General features: G+C 49.5%; 1 protein-coding gene across 2 annotated transcripts in view; it reads left to right on the forward strand.

Moving 5' to 3' along the window:
* The first annotated feature begins 5,288 nt into the window (after nucleotides 1-5,288).
* TMED3 (transmembrane p24 trafficking protein 3) overlaps nucleotides 5,289-16,260 on the forward strand; it is a 13,360-nt gene continuing 2,388 nt past the window's right edge. Inside the window, exons 1-4 of one of the 2 annotated variants that reach the window (XR_003548173.1) lie at nucleotides 5,289-5,613; nucleotides 8,317-8,565; nucleotides 11,955-12,047; nucleotides 12,080-12,509. Coding sequence is in view for 1 of the 2 variants with exons in the window: in XM_027768994.1 (XP_027624795.1) it covers nucleotides 5,443-5,613; nucleotides 8,317-8,565; nucleotides 11,955-12,047; nucleotides 12,080-12,223 (657 nt within the window). In the remaining variant the exon portion in view is untranslated. Of the gene's footprint in view, nucleotides 5,614-8,316; nucleotides 8,566-11,954; nucleotides 12,048-12,079; nucleotides 12,780-16,260 lie in introns of those variants that run through there. The other variant, XM_027768994.1, reaches the window with a different exon arrangement.

Here is a 16,260-nt window from a genome sequence, read left to right on the forward strand (position 1 = left end):
TTCTTCTCTTCTCGGTGTTGATTTTAGGTTTTTTGTTTGTTTTGCTATAGGGCACGTGTGCTTGCCAGAAAGAGACAGAAAGAGAAAAAGTGAGAAATCACCTCCCCGCCCCCCCCCGGGAGACAGCCCCACTGCACTCCCCTCTCCTACACTCTCCTCCCGGGATCTTTGGCACCCAGTGCCAAGTGGCTGGATCCAGGACTCGAACTGCAGTCAGTCATGTGGGATCCAGTGCCTCAATCTCCATTCTACCTGCCGGCCACTCCTCATTATTCCTAAGAACACTTGGTGAGATCTACCCAAACCAGGATGGTACAGGGTGGTGAAATGTGCTCAGATTAACAGGTAAAAGAGACAGTTGTGAGGATGGAAATGGCGGGGACCTTTTCAGGGTGTAGCCTGAAAATCTTAGACAATGCAGACTGGCATTTCTCCTTCAGTTATGAAGGTAGTTGACGAAAAAAAAAATGGGTTTCTTCTCTGCCTGAATGATCTAATTGATGCGAAGTTGGTGGAAACAATCTGCACAACCCTGTATAAACCCCAGAAAGGAAAGCAGAGACTTTGGCATTTTGGATGTCACATAGCCACATGTTCAAAGAAAATATGATTGGTTATTTCCCACGTGCTTTCTCTCTCATGCTGCCGGGATGCGTCTGCTCTCTGGTTGAACAGTTGGGTAGTTCCTAGAATGGCATCATGCAGAGGAAAGAATAAAAGCTTGAGTCTGACATATTTGGGTTTGCATCCCAGTTTCATCAAGCACCAGCTGTGTGACCTTAGGGCGGTAGCTTAACCTCTCTGGGCCCCTCTTTCCTTAGCTGTAAAATGGACTAACCTTACTTTAGCTTGCAAGGCTGTAGTGAGGATTAAAGGGCACAATGTCTGAAAGTGCTTGTTTTTGTGTCTGGCATGGGTAAAAGTCATAGGATAAGCGATAGCTCATTTTAACTTATTTCTTAGAACTCTGACGCCTCGAAATCTCAAATAATACCTAATACTCAACACGAAAAGGAGTAAAGTCTAGCTGAAAAATTCAAGTGTCCCCTTGAGATCCTCTGTTATTCTATAAACACTAATCACTAAACTCACTTATAAAGTAAAAACTAAAAGCAAAACAAAACAAAAACTCTTCCACCTAAGTTCTCCATATTATACCATTTCTATGACATTTGCTAGAAATGTATCTGACTATCCCAAACAGAAGTGTTAGTGATGGCTACAAACAGACCAATGTGCTTATTTTCTAATGATTCTTTAGGGGCAGGCTCTTATTCAAACTCAGTGCTATTGACATCCAGGGCTGGGGAAGTCTTTGCGGTGAGTGGGACTGTCCTGTGCGTTGCAGGGCGTTTAGTAGCATCTCTGGCCTCCACTCACTAGATGGCAGTAGCACCCTTCCCTCAGCTGCAACAACAAAAATCTCAACGTGGCCAGATGGCTCCTGGGGGCGACATCACTGTGGCTGATCACCAGGGCTCTAGGGAACTTCGGTGTACATGGTAGAAATATGTTAGGAACAACAGAGATGCACAAAGGCACAAAGGTGTAGCTTTCAGGATCTTGGTACACACACCCCACACACACACACACACTCACACTCCGATGATCTCTGTACTTTGCAGGAAGGGAAGGAAAGGAAAGCACGTAACTTTCACATAGTGAAAATCTGCAGCTCATGAATCTGGCCTAGTGCTTTCAGAATCATTTCATTGTTAATAGTTCTTACCAAGTAGATGTGACTCTGGGCACAACTCTCTAATGCATTATAGAGAGAAAAAAAAAGTCATAGCGATCCCACTCCGATGATCTCTGTACTTTGCAGGAAGGGAAGGAAAGGAAAGCACGTAACTTTCACATAGTGAAAATCTGCAGCTCATGAATCTGGCCTAGTGCTTTCAGAATCATTTCATTGTTAATAGTTCTTACCAAGTAGATGTGACTCTGGGCACAACTCTCTAATGCATTATAGAGAGAAAAAAAAAGTCATAGCGACAACCATCCTTCTCAGCAGCTCATTCAACGCACTCGCACGCACTCTTCCAGCTGTTGTCAGTGCCAGTGCAAACCACCTTCTGCTAGCAGCGTCTGGCTGTGGGGACAGCAAGACACTGTCTAGGAGCATTTTTGTAAACCTGTAGCTAAACCTTGGAAGCCTAATTTATCCTAAGTAGTGACTATGGTACACTCATGGTGATTAGTTTAGGTGAAACATCAAACACGATGAGTTGCTCATTCAGGATAGCTGGACCACTGTGTAGACGTGCAACATCGGGTATCTCATGCCACTCGGGGCCTGCGTCCATCAATCATGACCTTTCCATTGGCCTTCTAGAGCGTCATCAGGATGTAGCTTATCTCATCCCTACTTGGTGATGCATTCACTGAATTAGACTGTTCTAAACTAGCGTGATGACCAAAATACGTTATCATGGTTTATGCGTCAGTAAGCCATTTTGTCTGTGTCGATGAACCTTACAAGATCACTTTCCAAAAGCATAGTTTAGATTCAAACATGCTTTCGAGACCAGAGGTGAGCTTTTCCTTTTAGAATTCTATATAAATTAGCTGCACACGGTAGTTTCAATAATCCATCTACTTAAGATTCTTTGAACTATTTATCAAAATACAATACAGAACGTGAGCCTGACGCTTAAAGTCTGGAACTCGGGTTTATATTTCTCGACATTCCAAAGCCCCCCACTTTTAAAAAGTCACTGTCAGTTTTCTTAGAACTTCATCAAGTAGATGATCCCCTGCAAATTGCAGGCTACGTGTGACCATCGTGTTTTGTGTGCTGGTGCTTCCGATGTCTCGTATGCTGCTTGAACTGGTTCTCTGTGGTGTCATATCCTAGTCTCAAGCTGAAGACGTGCTCGAAAATGTATCACAATCCATGTAACGAAGCTGTTGAGATGTTTCTACTATGTCAATAAAAGATATTGTAATCGTTCATTAGTGATAATTCTCACCATTTCTCATCGAAATTTCAACTACATTCCTTTTTCCTTTTTCTTTTTAATTGCCATGGGGTGTATGTGCTTACCAGAGAGAGGCAGAGGGACAGAGAAGGGGAGAGAGAGAGAGAAAGCACCCCCAATGGGGTATGGTTACACCACAATCCCTTCTCCATTTCTCTGTTCTACCAGGATTTAGGGCATGCACATGCATCCAGCCACATGCTGCAGGGGCTAGGATTCGAACTATGGGCATCCATAAGGGATATGGCTCCCTTAACTACTAGGCCATGGCAGTGAGTTTTTCTTTCTTTCTTTCTTTCTTTCTTTCTTTCTCTTTCTTTCTTTCTTTCTTTCTTTCTTTCTCTTTCTTTCTTTCTTTCTTTCTTTCTTTCTCTTTCTTTCTTTCTTTCTTTCTTTCTTTCTCTTTCTTTCTTTCTTTCTTTCTTTCTTTCTCTTTCTTTCTTTCTTTCTTTCTTTCTTTCTCTTTCTTTCTTTCTTTCTTTCTTTCTTTCTCTTTCTTTCTTTCTTTCTTTCTTTCTTTCTCTTTCTTTCTTTCTTTCTTTCTTTCTTTCTCTTTCTTTCTTTCTTTCTTTCTTTCTTTCTCTTTCTTTCTTTCTTTCTTTCTTTCTTTCTCTTTCTTTCTTTCTTTCTTTCTTTCTTTCTCTTTCTTTCTTTCTTTCTTTCTTTCTTTCTCTTTCTTTCTTTCTTTCTTTCTTTCTTTCTCTTTCTTTCTTTCTTTCTTTCTTTCTTTCTCTTTCTTTCTTTCTTTCTTTCTTTCTTTCTCTTTCTTTCTTTCTTTCTTTCTTTCTTTCTCTTTCTTTCTTTCTTTCTTTCTTTCTTTCTCTTTCTTTCTTTCTTTCTTTCTTTCTTTCTCTTTCTTTCTTTCTTTCTTTCTTTCTTTCTCTTTCTTTCTTTCTTTCTTTCTTTCTTTCTTCTTTCTTTCAATTTTTCCCCCCATAGGGCATGTGTGCTTGCTAGAGAAAAATGGAGAGAGGTAAATTGAGAAATCACTCCCCAGGGGGATGGCCACAACGCAATCCCTACTTCTCCATTCTCTTGGGATTTAGGCCACATGTGTACATGTGCTCAGCATGGTTTTCAAGCTTCTGGGTCCAGGACTAGAACCATGGAGTTAGCCATGTGGGATCCAGAGCCTTAACCACTATACCGGCTGCTGGCACATGGTAAGTTTATTAGGCCCCTGCTGCTTGGATTCCCCCAGGGATGTATCTGCCGTCTGCTAGTGATAGGGACTTAGACTCTCTGGATATCCCTCCTTGGGTCCTATTACTGTTTATCACCAAAGTTACATGTTTTGGAATTTGATGTTGAGAGGTGGTGAGGCCCTAGTGGGAGGTGGTTGGATTTTGGTAATTGCATTATGAAGGCAACAGTGTCATAAATGGATTAATAATGTCCTGTGAGTTCTAGCTCTCCTGAGAAGTTAGTCCTGACAAGTGCTGGTTGTTTGGAGAAAGAAGCTGGCCTTCCCTCTGCATGGGCCTGCCACTCTCCGTGCTCCCATCAGCACATCCCAGCCAGCTCGGCACCGACAGCTTCGGACTTTCCAGTCACCAGAACTGTGAGTTCTTTATACTAATCACCTCGTCTTGGTTATTTTTGTCAGCAACACAAAAGCAGATTAAGGCCCTACCTTGGAACACCGATGGACATTGGCTCGCTTCAAGGGCAGGGCAGCAAGCATGGAATGAACAATGGAAGGATTTCCTTGTCTGTTAAACTCAGTGCTCTATGATTCCAATTTCATCTCAGCTCCCTGGTTCTTTGGACAGCTCAAGCCCTACCATCCAGTTCTTCCCTAGACCCCTGAAGTAAAGTGGGCCCGGGAGGGAGAGAGAGAGAGTGCGAGTGAGAGCGTGACAAGGGACTAGTGTCAGCATGTCTTTTCTCCACCTCTCTGCTCAGGGAAGGGAGGCCGATGTTCCCAGATTCTTTGAGGGAAGATCACGAGGACCCTTCCTAGAAGAGAAACAGACGGTGGGTGGGATGGGAGAAGTAACGAGGGACAGAGCTAAAGTGGCCGGTTTTGGAGGAGGGCGTGCATTCCCAAGATCTAACACAGGCTTATAAATTTGGGGGCCCCGAAATGGTATTTGCTCCTTTCCTTAGAAAGGAGGGGCTCCCTGGGACCCTGCGGGTCCCGGGAAAATAGAAGAACGTGGTGAGGGTCCCCTACTAGGGAGGGCGCGCCAACGACCCGCCTTCCCAGCGGGAGACCCATCCTCGGAGCGGAGCGCGGGGGCGTGTCCCCGTCCCCGCCGGGCCCGCGCGCAGGCGCAGAGGACGGAAAGGGCTCGGCCCTCCGCGAGCGCGCGTCTGCGCACTAAGCTGCCCGCCCTCCGGAAGCGCGGCGCCGGGCTCGCCACGTCTGCCCCAGCACATCCTCCTGGTCCCGCCGTGGACGGCTCAGCTGCTTCAGCCGGTGGAGGGCTCAGGACCCCGGGACTGGACCGAGAGCGTCATGGGCTGCACGGCCTCGCGCTCCGCCTCCACGCTGCTCCTGCTGCTGCTGCTGCTGCTCCGGGCCGAGAGACCCCAGGGTGCAGAGCTCACCTTCGAGCTGCCGGACAACGCCAAGCAGTGCTTCCACGAGGAGGTGGAGCAGGGCGTGAAGTTCTCCCTGGACTACCAGGTGAGCGGCCCCGGCCGCCCTTCACCCTCCTCTGCCTGCACTCGGCTGCACGCTGGCTCGCCTGACAGCTGGAAGTCGCCCAGGAGGCTTCCAGGGTGGGAGTCGCCCAAGGGCAGTTGGCCTCTCCCGGGGAGGTACTGTTGGATCAGTCAGAGCCCACCAGGCACCGGCCGGGCTGGCGAGGCAGGTGGTCAGCGCCGCAGGTGCGTGGAGGAGGAGCACAGGAGTTAGCTAGAAAGACCTCCTCGGGCCCGTGGCCTCCGAGGAGAGCTAATTCTGATCAGCTGGACGCAGGCTGTCCCAGGTGTCTTAGACCAACTTTTTCCTGAAAGTACCCAAGAATGGCAGCGAGAGGAAGTGGGCTCATTATTTCTTTTTACCCCTCCAACGTATAAAGTTGGGGTCGGGATGAGCGCGGCGGCGGTGAGAATGGGCGCTTTGGGGAGAGGTCCAGGCGCAGCCTCGGAGTCCTGGCAGTGGTCACACAGAGTGGTGGTGTCGCTGCAAATTTCCGCCCGTGCCATATGGCTCAGAAAAGCCCATCTTCCCACCATCCTTTGAGAGCTCTCCTGGCTCACAGTCGCCAGGAGCAGGTGTCCTCGGAGGGGCCTGTCCCTAAGGTGTAGTAGGCAGACCTAGGGTTAGGGAGCCCAGTGGACACCTGCGGGATATTCCAGGACAGGTGGCAGGAGCCGCAGCTGCAGGGACAGCTGTTGGGCCAGCCCTCTGTGTGGACGGGTGCTGGAGGAGGCTTTGTGTGTTAGTTCGAGCCTTTGATAATCTGTCTGGGTTCTTATCGGTGGCCCCACGTGGATTTACAGGCGTCTGTGCAAAATGATAACTGTGTGTGTGGAGGGACTGCATGGCTTTCGGGTGCTGTCCTACATGGCTTAAGTTCCTTGCCACAGGACCCTGGCTGCTTCAGGTGAAGCTGCTGAGCGGGCCTAGTGATTCTTACCTGGTCTGCACTTTTGGTGTTGGAAGCAGGTGGAGGCCATCAGTTGAACCCTGTGATGGACGGCTGTAGCCATCGACTGCCTGTGTGGTTTCGCCCTGCTCCGGTCTTCCTTCTCTTAGGTTCACAAGGACTGTTTGAGCCAAACGATTCCCCAGAAATTCCCACATTTGACACTCACTGCTTCTACGAACACTTCAAATATTGTATTCTCCTTGCAGCCAATAATAATACTGAATCATACACATTTTATTTTTCAGAGAGATTTTTGCTATAGAGTATATGTGCTTGCCAGAGAGACAGAGACAGAGAGATAGAAAGGGAGAAGTCACCCCGGGGTGGGAGGGCTGGATGGCCACACCACAATCACTTCTCCATTCTCCTCTTGGGATTCCAGGAACACGCGGACATGGGCCTGGTGTGAGTTTTAAGCCACTGGGTCCAGAACTTGAACCGCAGTGATGACATGGGAGTCTAGCGATGTAACCATTATGCCATCCATTGGTCCCAATACTGAATAACATTGTTAAGAGTTATTGTTATTTTAGTTTATTTTTCGCTATAGGGCACATGTGCTCGCTGGAGAGAGATAAGAGAGAGGAAAAGTGAGAAATAACCTCCCCCGGGGGATGGCCACGCCATAATCCCTTCTCCATTTTCCTTTTGGGATTTTGGGCATGCACGCACACACACATGCACCCGGCATGTTTTTGAAGCCTCTGGATCCAGCACTTGCATTGTGGAGTCGGCCGTGTGGGATCCAGCGTCTTAACCACCATGCCACCTGCTGGCCCCAAAGTTAATATTATTAAAAGATGATATTCCGAGTTAGTAGACCCATTCGCAAGCCAAGAATGCACTTGCACTGGGCTCTTGGCCGTCAACAGAAGGGAGAAGCAGTCGTACAGCTTGGATGCCACGTGTTCTTCTCCAGGGTGGCCCAGAGTCAGATCCCCTCCCCACCATCTCTCAGAAGGCCAGTTTGTAGCTTAGGACCGCCCAGTACTTGACTTGCACTTTGGGCACGTGCCAGGTGTCCCACTCGGTGCTTAGCCCTTGAATGTGGCACCTCGTTGAACCTCACTGCACTTCTCTACCATACCTGTGCCCCGTTCATGGAGGAAGACACGTCCTCAGAGGAAAGTAACGTGTTCAGGGTCACAGCTGATGAGTGACAGTGCCCTGGAGAAGTGCCTTGTCCCATCTTACATTAAATACTGAACAAAGATGGCGTCTAGTTGTTGTGGGACAGCTTCTTGGGCATCCCTTTCCTCGTCTTCCTCCTGGTTCTGAAGGTCTTTTTGGCACCATCCCATGGAGCACAGTTCCCCTGGACTGCCTGTGTTCCTGTGGCGTGGTAGTGCAGTGCCTAAGTGTTTGGGTGCTGGAGCCAATAGCCTTGAGGCCGGCCGAGCGCTACCACTCTGTGTGGTCTTAGGCAACTTACGTGACCCCCGAGCCTCAGTTTGCTGTTCTGTAAAATGAAAACGATCAGGCTCATCGTCCTGCAGAGGAAGCCCTCTGAAGTCAGACAGACCTGGATGCAAACCCTAGTCCTGTCCCCTTCAAGTGCTGGGGCCATGGCTGACATACTTAACCTTGCTCGGCCTTGGTACAATGGGAGGTGAGGTAGCACCTGCCTCAGAAGGTGGTGAGGATGGATGACAGGAACGTTCGTGGTCTGATGACGGGCATTTAGTGGATGGTGGCTGGCTCTGTGGTCACAGCAGACTTTTTGTGGTTGTCAGGTCATCACTGGAGGCCATTACGACGTGGACTGCTATGTGGAGGACCCCCTGGGGAACGCCATCTACAGGGAGACCAAGAAGCAGTACGACAGCTTCACGCACCGCGCCGAGGTCAAGGGTGTGTACCAGTTCTGCTTCAGCAATGAGTTCTCCACCTTCTCTCACAAGACCGTCTACTTCGACTTCCAGGTGGGCGATGAGCCCCCCATCCTCCCAGACATGGGGAACCGAGTCACAGCTCTCACCCAGGTGAGTGGACATGGACAAGGACAGGCCTGGCTGGACTCCCCCAGCCTGTTCCTCCCACCAGGTCCCTGCGTGGGCTAATGAGCAAGCATCACATCCGTCCAGCTCTCGCTCCGCAAGTCTCTGCTGGCTTCGCCTTCCTTCATGCCCGGTCCCAGAGCACGGCGCGTCCTCCTTCCACTCTTTTTCCAGATCCCCGCGTACTTTGCTCTGGTGTTCCTGCCTCTGCTCCCTCGTTCCCACTGGGTCCTCACACAGTACTGCTTTCAAAGTACAGTTGTCGTGTCTCTCTGCTTATAGGACATGGGTGTGTCTTAAACACCCTGGGCCTACTTCATGCCGTGTTTTATTCAAGGTAACACGAGCAGCTAAACTCTACATGGCAATAGCTTAATGCGCTCCACACCTATTCTCGGCCATAACAACATAAAGGGGGCTGATGGGGTTTTTCTTTCCTGGTATAACTCAGATTTGCAGGCTCGCTCTTGTCCTCTTTCTGCCTTCCCTTATGGCTTTTGAGTCCTCTGCCTCTGGTAACTATAGGGAGAGAATGAAGAAGCTCCACCTGCTGCTGCTGGATTGTTGTTGTTTGTTTGTTTCCTTTTTTCATAAGAGAGAGAGAGACGCTCTCAATAAGGTCTCAGGCCATGATCCATCCCCCATCCTGCCCAGCCAGCCAGGGTCATGGATGGGGTTTACAGGTCAGTTGGGGAACCGAACCCACAGTCTTCCACATGGATCCAGCATCCTCGAGCAGCCTGTTACTACTGCTCCCCAGAACCACCCCACCTGTTTCCTGAAAGCCCTGGGCTAGTCGTCACATCCCTTCTGCACCTGTCCCGTTGGTGGGAACTGGTCAGGTGGCAAATCGGGATGACAGGAGGGATGGCAAGTAGAGTTCCAGCTGGGTAGTCACCTCTTGGCAACAATCCACACGACAGAACAAACTGACAGTTTCGGAGGACGGAGAGTCGTCTCTGTCACCCGTGGGTGTCAAGTTAATTATTATTGAACCCCAGCCTCCTTGGTCAGTCTTCTCTCCTGCTGTTTAAACTCCTCCTCCCCTCAGACATGCATACCGTGAGCTGGGGCTCTGAACCGATTGCCGACGTGTCCTCAGTCCCAGCACATGGGGCGTGGCGTGGCAAGGAGCTCACCAAGTGTTTGTCAAATGAGTGTGTGTGCAGTGGCCCAGGGAAACCTGTCAGACAGGAATAGCTCTTTATGGCTGCACTCGTTTGAAAGTTTAAGCAAAACAGCGCACCCAGAGTCTTCGGGCCTAAGTACCTCCTGGACTGACCTCCTTGGAGGCTACGTGCTCGTGAAAGCCATGGGTCCTACTGCCCAACCTCACACCATCCCCAAGTAGTTGGAGGTTAAAGCCATGGTGTCCAGCACACTAACCACCGTCCACCTGTGGCTGTGTAAGTTAACTCGAATGATGGCCTTTCTCACTCACCGCATGGCAACCTTTCAATACCCGATGGTGGCCACTGGCCACATGTAGAACTTTCCACTGGGTGACCCTGGGTTTGAATTTGGCGCTGTGACTGCTGCTAGAAGATCCAGCCAGGGCCAGCAGGTGGCGTGGTGGGTAAGATAGCTGGATCCCACATGGCCAACTGCGCAGGTTGAGTCCTGGACTTTGAGACTTGAAAAACTCGCCAGGTGTGTGTGTGTGCACATGTGTCCAACATCCTGAAAAGAGAAGGGCTTGTGGGGTGGCCACTTCCCTCCCGGGGGTGGTGGTTTCTCACTTTCTCTCTTTTTTTCCTGTAGCAAATGCATGCACCCTAAACTAAAACTACACACACACACACACAAATCCCACCGAGGTTGCGTGTCATGTGTAAGATCTTTTGCAGCCGATACGCTCGAGACTTCTGTTGGTCCCGAAGGAAACAGCCTCCACTTGAGAGATTTTGTAAGTCCTTAAAGGCCGAGCTGCTGGGCTTCCCTCTTTAACCAGTGAAAACAAATTCTTAGAGGAAAGGCTTAATGAATGAAACCAATAGAGAAATTCTTTCCTGGAGCCCGAGGGTTAAGAGTTTGGTCTTGTCGCAGGAAAGGGTGAGTTACACTTCTCTCTTCCAACCTCTAAGAACCTTTTCTGTGCTCCCGTCCAGCCTCAAAGGTGGTGTCTCCTTCCACTTATTTTTTAACTCTTATTTCTTGGACTTTTCATGGTGGTACTAAGATGCTGACCATATTTCCTGAGTCCTCTTGTTCACATCATCCCTGAATTTCTCCGGTTATGGCGATGTCTGTCAGCTTTTAAAACTCCCTCTTCCTTATGCAGACCCAGGGTTTTTAGGGCTTCTTTACTCTGCACAAGTGATATGGAGCCTCTGTTCGAGGAGTCCGTCATCTCAGACATAGCCACAACGTTAGGGCTATCCAGAAAGAAAGGAAAAGCAGTGACTGTTCCTTTGGTGACTCTTGGACGTTCCAGTTGAGATATTAAATGTTCTCTTGCTTTTTCTGGCTGGCCCAGAGTCATTCAACCACGAACCACAGTCAGCTCATGTGGGAGTCTAGCACCTTTATCTATCACCCGGCCTTGGCATGGTGGTTAAGGTGGCTGTCTTCCACATAGCTGACTCTGGTTCGAGTTCTGGCATCTTGAAAAACAAACTGGGTGCATACGTGTGTATGCACGTGTGCCCAAAATCCCGAAAAGGGGGGGAAGTGGAAAAGGGACTGTGGCATGACCATCCTTCATGGGAGAGGGAGGGTGCTTTCTCTTCTTCCTCTCTTTCTCTTCTTCCTCTCTTTCTCTCTCTTGGTCTCTCTGATAAATGCACATGCCCTCTAGCATATTAACAAAGCCCTGAAACCCAGAAAGCATAGACTTAGCATTCAAAGACTTGAGTCAAGGAGCCTGCAGGTGGTGTGGTGGTTAAAGTGCTGGACTCCCACATGGGTGACCTTGGTTTGAGTCTTGGACCCGTCAGCTTGAAAATCATGCTGGGTGCATGTGCGTGTATACGCAAAACCCCAAGAGGAGAATGGAGGAAAAGGGATTGTGGCATGGCCATCCTCACTGGGGGGTGATTTCACTTTCTCTCTCTCTCTCTGTCTCTCTCTCTCTCTCTGTCTCCCTCTCTCTCTCTGTCTCTCTCTCTCTCTGGCGAGCACACGTGCCCTGTGGCAAAAACCTTACCAAAAATAAAAAAGACTTGAGCCAAATCTGACCCCGCCACATACTCACTGAGCTGTGTAACCTCTCTGTGCCACAGTTAGGCCTGTCGTGAGATTAAGCAGGACCACGTAAGACGCTCTGCACAGCACAGTCGGCTTCGGCAGATGCCGCCCTTCCTGGGACGTGGACGGCGTTTGCTGTGTGCTTGTCTCAGGGTCAGCAGTGTGACTGCTCTTCTCTTCCCGCCCAGATGGAGTCTGCCTGTGTGACCATTCATGAGGCTTTGAGGACGGTGATCGACTCCCAGACACATTACCGGCTCCGGGGGGCCCAGGACCCGGCCCGGGCCGAACACCTGAACCACGGGCCGGGCCGCGAGCCGAAGACCTGAACAGCCGAGTGTCTTACTGGTCTGTGGGCGAGACGATTGCCCTGTTCGTGGTCAGCTTCAGCCAGGTGCTGCTGCTGAAAAGCTTCTTCACAGAGAAACGGCCTGTCAGCAGGCCCGTCCACTCCTAGCTGAGGCGTCCTGCTCTGGGCCCTGGGCCCTTGTACCTAGGCTGGAGCAGCCCTCTTGGGCCTCCTGCCCAGCTGAGTGGAGGCGGGGTTGCAGGGTGGAGAGTGCTGGGTGATGGGCTGGACTGACAGCCCCCTTGCCTCTGCACAAATGCCTGATCGATCCCGCACCCCGGTGGCCGAAGCCCATGGAACCCAGTCACCCGAAGGCATTCGATTACGTTCTGTATGTCACTCTGAAAGCGTGTACGGGCAGGCCAGACACGGGCCGCTATGGAAGGGCAGGCAGGTGGAAAGCCATTGGTAGGACCCTGAGGCCCAGGCCTCCAGGCAGCTCTGGGCCCTGGTTTGCTCCCTGGTGCCCGGATCACTTGATTCTGGCCTTTCCCCTGGGGCGCCGTCTGCCTGAGGAGCACTGCGTGGCTTTGCAGATCCACTCGTCCTCCACACTGACAGCATCGGCCATGCAGGACCAGCATGGTGACGGCGTGCCCTTGGGCAGCTGCGTGCCTCCAGCGAGGGGGGCTCTGGCTAATAAAATCCGTGTGAGCACCCTGGAGACTTGCGTTTTCATTTCCTTGCTCTAGAGGAGCCCACTGCTCGGCGGGGAGCACGGGCATGTGGATGTTTAAAGGGCAACGGGCGCATGGTGGCCTAGAGACGTCGGGAAGGGGGTTGCCAAGGGCAGAGACGCGCAGAGGGTGCGGCGAGAGCGAGCCGAGGAGTAGGAAGTCTGCTTGCTGCTGCTGTCAACGCCGGCCGGGCCTTAGCGCCCTCTCCCTGGTGTGACCTGCTCCGTCTTCTCTCTCCCCAGATGTTGCGTCATCAAGTGACGTCTCCCCAGCCACTCTGTTCAAGATGGCAGTGTCTCACCTGCCCTCTGCCCACTGATAAATGGCTGCACGGCCCGGTGTCCGTGCAGTCGGCCTTGGGGGAAGCAAACCGGTAAAGAAATGTGCAATCCTGGTAGTCTAGCAGGCGCTCGTGTGTGGGGAGGGGGCGGCCCCTAGCCTAGCTTACGGAGGTGAAGGATCAGGTGCTGCAGACCTTTTGTATGCTTTTGATGTTCTCTCTTCCCTCTTTTTTTTTTTTCCTTCTGAAATAAGTGCTAGTATGTCTAAAAGATTATTTATGAAACACATCTAGGATAGAGGAAAAATGATACAAGTCCATGTGTCCCCACCACCTGCTGAGACAGACGGACAGGACCCGTACTCCCTGGAAGCTCCCCCGGCCCCTTTTCTTCCTTACCCTCTGCAGGAACCACCAGTCCAAATTTAGTGTTTATCCAGCACCAAGACAGAGTTGAAAGAATTGAGGCTTTATTCTACTAAAATGTTTCACGGCACCCTTAATTTAATTTAAATTTTTTAATGGAAACAAGGTTCTTCCAACCTTTAAAAAAATAATAATAAGCATTGTTAGTGACTCCTGTTTTGTTTCGATAACCTCATAATTATTTATCCATACATATGTGTACTGGGGTGAACACCTTGCCCTGTTCATGGGATTAGGAAATAAGGTTTGCCATAAAATTTACTTTTTACGTTTACAGTTTATTCGATGTTGATTTTTATCACTTACGTACTAAAAACACTTGTCATAACCACACAGTCCAGAAGAAGTGTCTTTGACACTTAGAGCTTTATGGTCACATAGCACGTGAGGCAAGATTGAAAATGAAATATTTTTGACAGAGAAATACATTAGGGTACTGAATGGGAGAATTTCAAATGTAACACGATACAGTTCTATCGGAAAGGTGAACGGAAGAAGGAATTTAAGTCAAGTGGGAGTCATCCATTACGATCCTCTGTCCTAGGACTCCCTTTCTTCCCTTTTTAAAATTTTTAATTATTTTTTTCTTTTAAAGAGAGATTTTTGCTATAGGGTGCGTGTGCTTGTCAGAGGCAGAGAGACAGAAAGTGAGAAATCACCCCCTAGGGGCAACGGCCACATTGCAGTCCCTTCTCCTCCATTCTCCTCTTGGGACTTTGGACACACATGCACAGGCACCGGGGGTGAGTTTTAAGCCGCCAAGTCCAGGACTCAAACCACAGTCGACGGCATGGGAGTCCAGTGACGTAACCCTTATGCCATCTGCTGGTCTCCCTTCCCTTTGTTTAAGTCTCTCCGGAGAGACGTCAACGAGGGCCTGTCCTTCAGCCTTTCTCAGAATGTATTACCCTACCCCAGGGGAGCGTAAACTCACAGGGCAAAACAAGCAGGCCCCAGAGAAACCCCCAAAAGAATGATGTAGTCCCCTCTTTTCTTAGGGGTTTGGGTACTCCCCCAACCCCTTATGAATGCCTGAAACGGCAACCAGTGCCAGACCCTTTACGTGCTGTGTTTGTCCTGTGTACACATGCCATGGTCACGTTTAACTACGAGGGAGGCACATTAAGATGAACAGCAATAACTAATAGTAAAATAGGCTGTTGGAAACTGGTTTTCAAGCTGCCGGGTCTGGGGCTGGAACCATGGAATTGGCCATGTGGGATCCAGCCTCCTGAACCTCCACACCACCTGCTGGCCCCTGAGTAACGTAAGTTTTCAATTGCGTGCCGTCCTGCTGGCAGCGCTGCCGTGCTTGGGTTTGACTAGCCCTTATCTAATAAAGGCTCCAAAGGAGAAGAGGAGTGATGTTAAATAAGGGTTATCAAACCCAAGTACTGCAACACTACCACAGGAGGGCACACGACTGGACACTTAGGCCACTCCGGGGGTCAGCAGGTGGCGTGGAGGTTCAGGAGGCTCTATTCATTGCGGCTGGTTCTGCGGTTCCAGTCCCAGACCTGGCAACTTGAAAATCTCGCTAAGCATGTGTGTGTGCATGCCCAAAATCCCGAGAGGCGGTGAGAAGAAGGTATTGCAATATGGCCATCTCCCCTGGGGAGTGGCTTCTTTTCTCACTCTCTTTGTCACTGTCTCTCTGGTGAGCACCTGTGCCCTATAGCAAAAACTTCAAGTAGGCTACTCCGAACGGCATACATTTTAAAAACTTATGAACTGTTTATTTCTAGATTTTTAAATTTAATATTTTTAGATCACAGTGGACCCTGGGTCACTGAAACTGGAAAGTAGAATCGTGGGAAAGATAAATGATGATCAACGTCAAAGTCACAGCAACAGAATGAAGGCAACAGAACAAGTAAGCTACCAGGGGAAGAAATGATGCCATTCCAAACTCCGCTATGGTATTTACTGGAAAAAGACAGTGGAACAGTGTCTATAAGGAACTCTGAGGAGAGCGTATAGACCCCCTCCAGATCCAAGAAAATGATAAACTGCTACCTCATTCAAGTACAAGGGTGGACATTCTAAAACTGGAAGGGATTCAAGCAGTGGAGCACCCGTGAACCCTTCTTTAAATTTACTCTTAGGGAGAGAAGAAGTGGGAAAAGACAGAGAATTTATAAAAAGAATTTTAAATTTTATTCGTCATCATTAATTTTTAAAATTTGACCAGAGAGACAGAGAGGAAAGTAAGAAAGCAAGCTGCCAGGTCCAGGACTTGAGCCATGGTCGGCCATGTGGGAGCCCAGGGCCTTCACCGCCTATGCCACCTGCCAGCCCTAAGAGATAGGGTTTTTGATAGGGTCTCACTGTGTCTTGATACTTCTGATCCAGCCTCCAAATTAGCTAGGATTACCAGTGCATACAACCCACCCAGAGTGTTGGGGTTGGCCTGGGTTCCAGACCTGTGCCTCCCATATGGCTTCCAGCCTCCCAGCACCTGCAAACTGGGCTTCATGAACCATTCTTGACAAAAATTTCCCATGGAAAATTAGGGAGTCAGGAGAAGAAAGAAGTCACTGTGGAAGGGGCAGATGGGGAGTAAGCATTTATTTCACCCTTTAAAATAGACAACGGCGAGTAGATGACTATGGAAAGCCTAGTGAGAATAAATTTTACAGATCCCAGTAGTTTAAAAACTGCAATACAGAAAAATGAAATGGAGAATTAGGGGGTAAGAGAAGACAGGAGAATGTGCAAATGTAACTTTATTTTTGGTGATTAGAATTTAAGAAATCAGGGAC

Source organism: Tupaia chinensis, unplaced genomic scaffold, assembly GCF_000334495.1.
Source record: "Tupaia chinensis unplaced genomic scaffold, TupChi_1.0 Scaffold000078_1, whole genome shotgun sequence".
Lineage (NCBI taxonomy): Eukaryota > Metazoa > Chordata > Mammalia > Scandentia > Tupaiidae > Tupaia > Tupaia belangeri.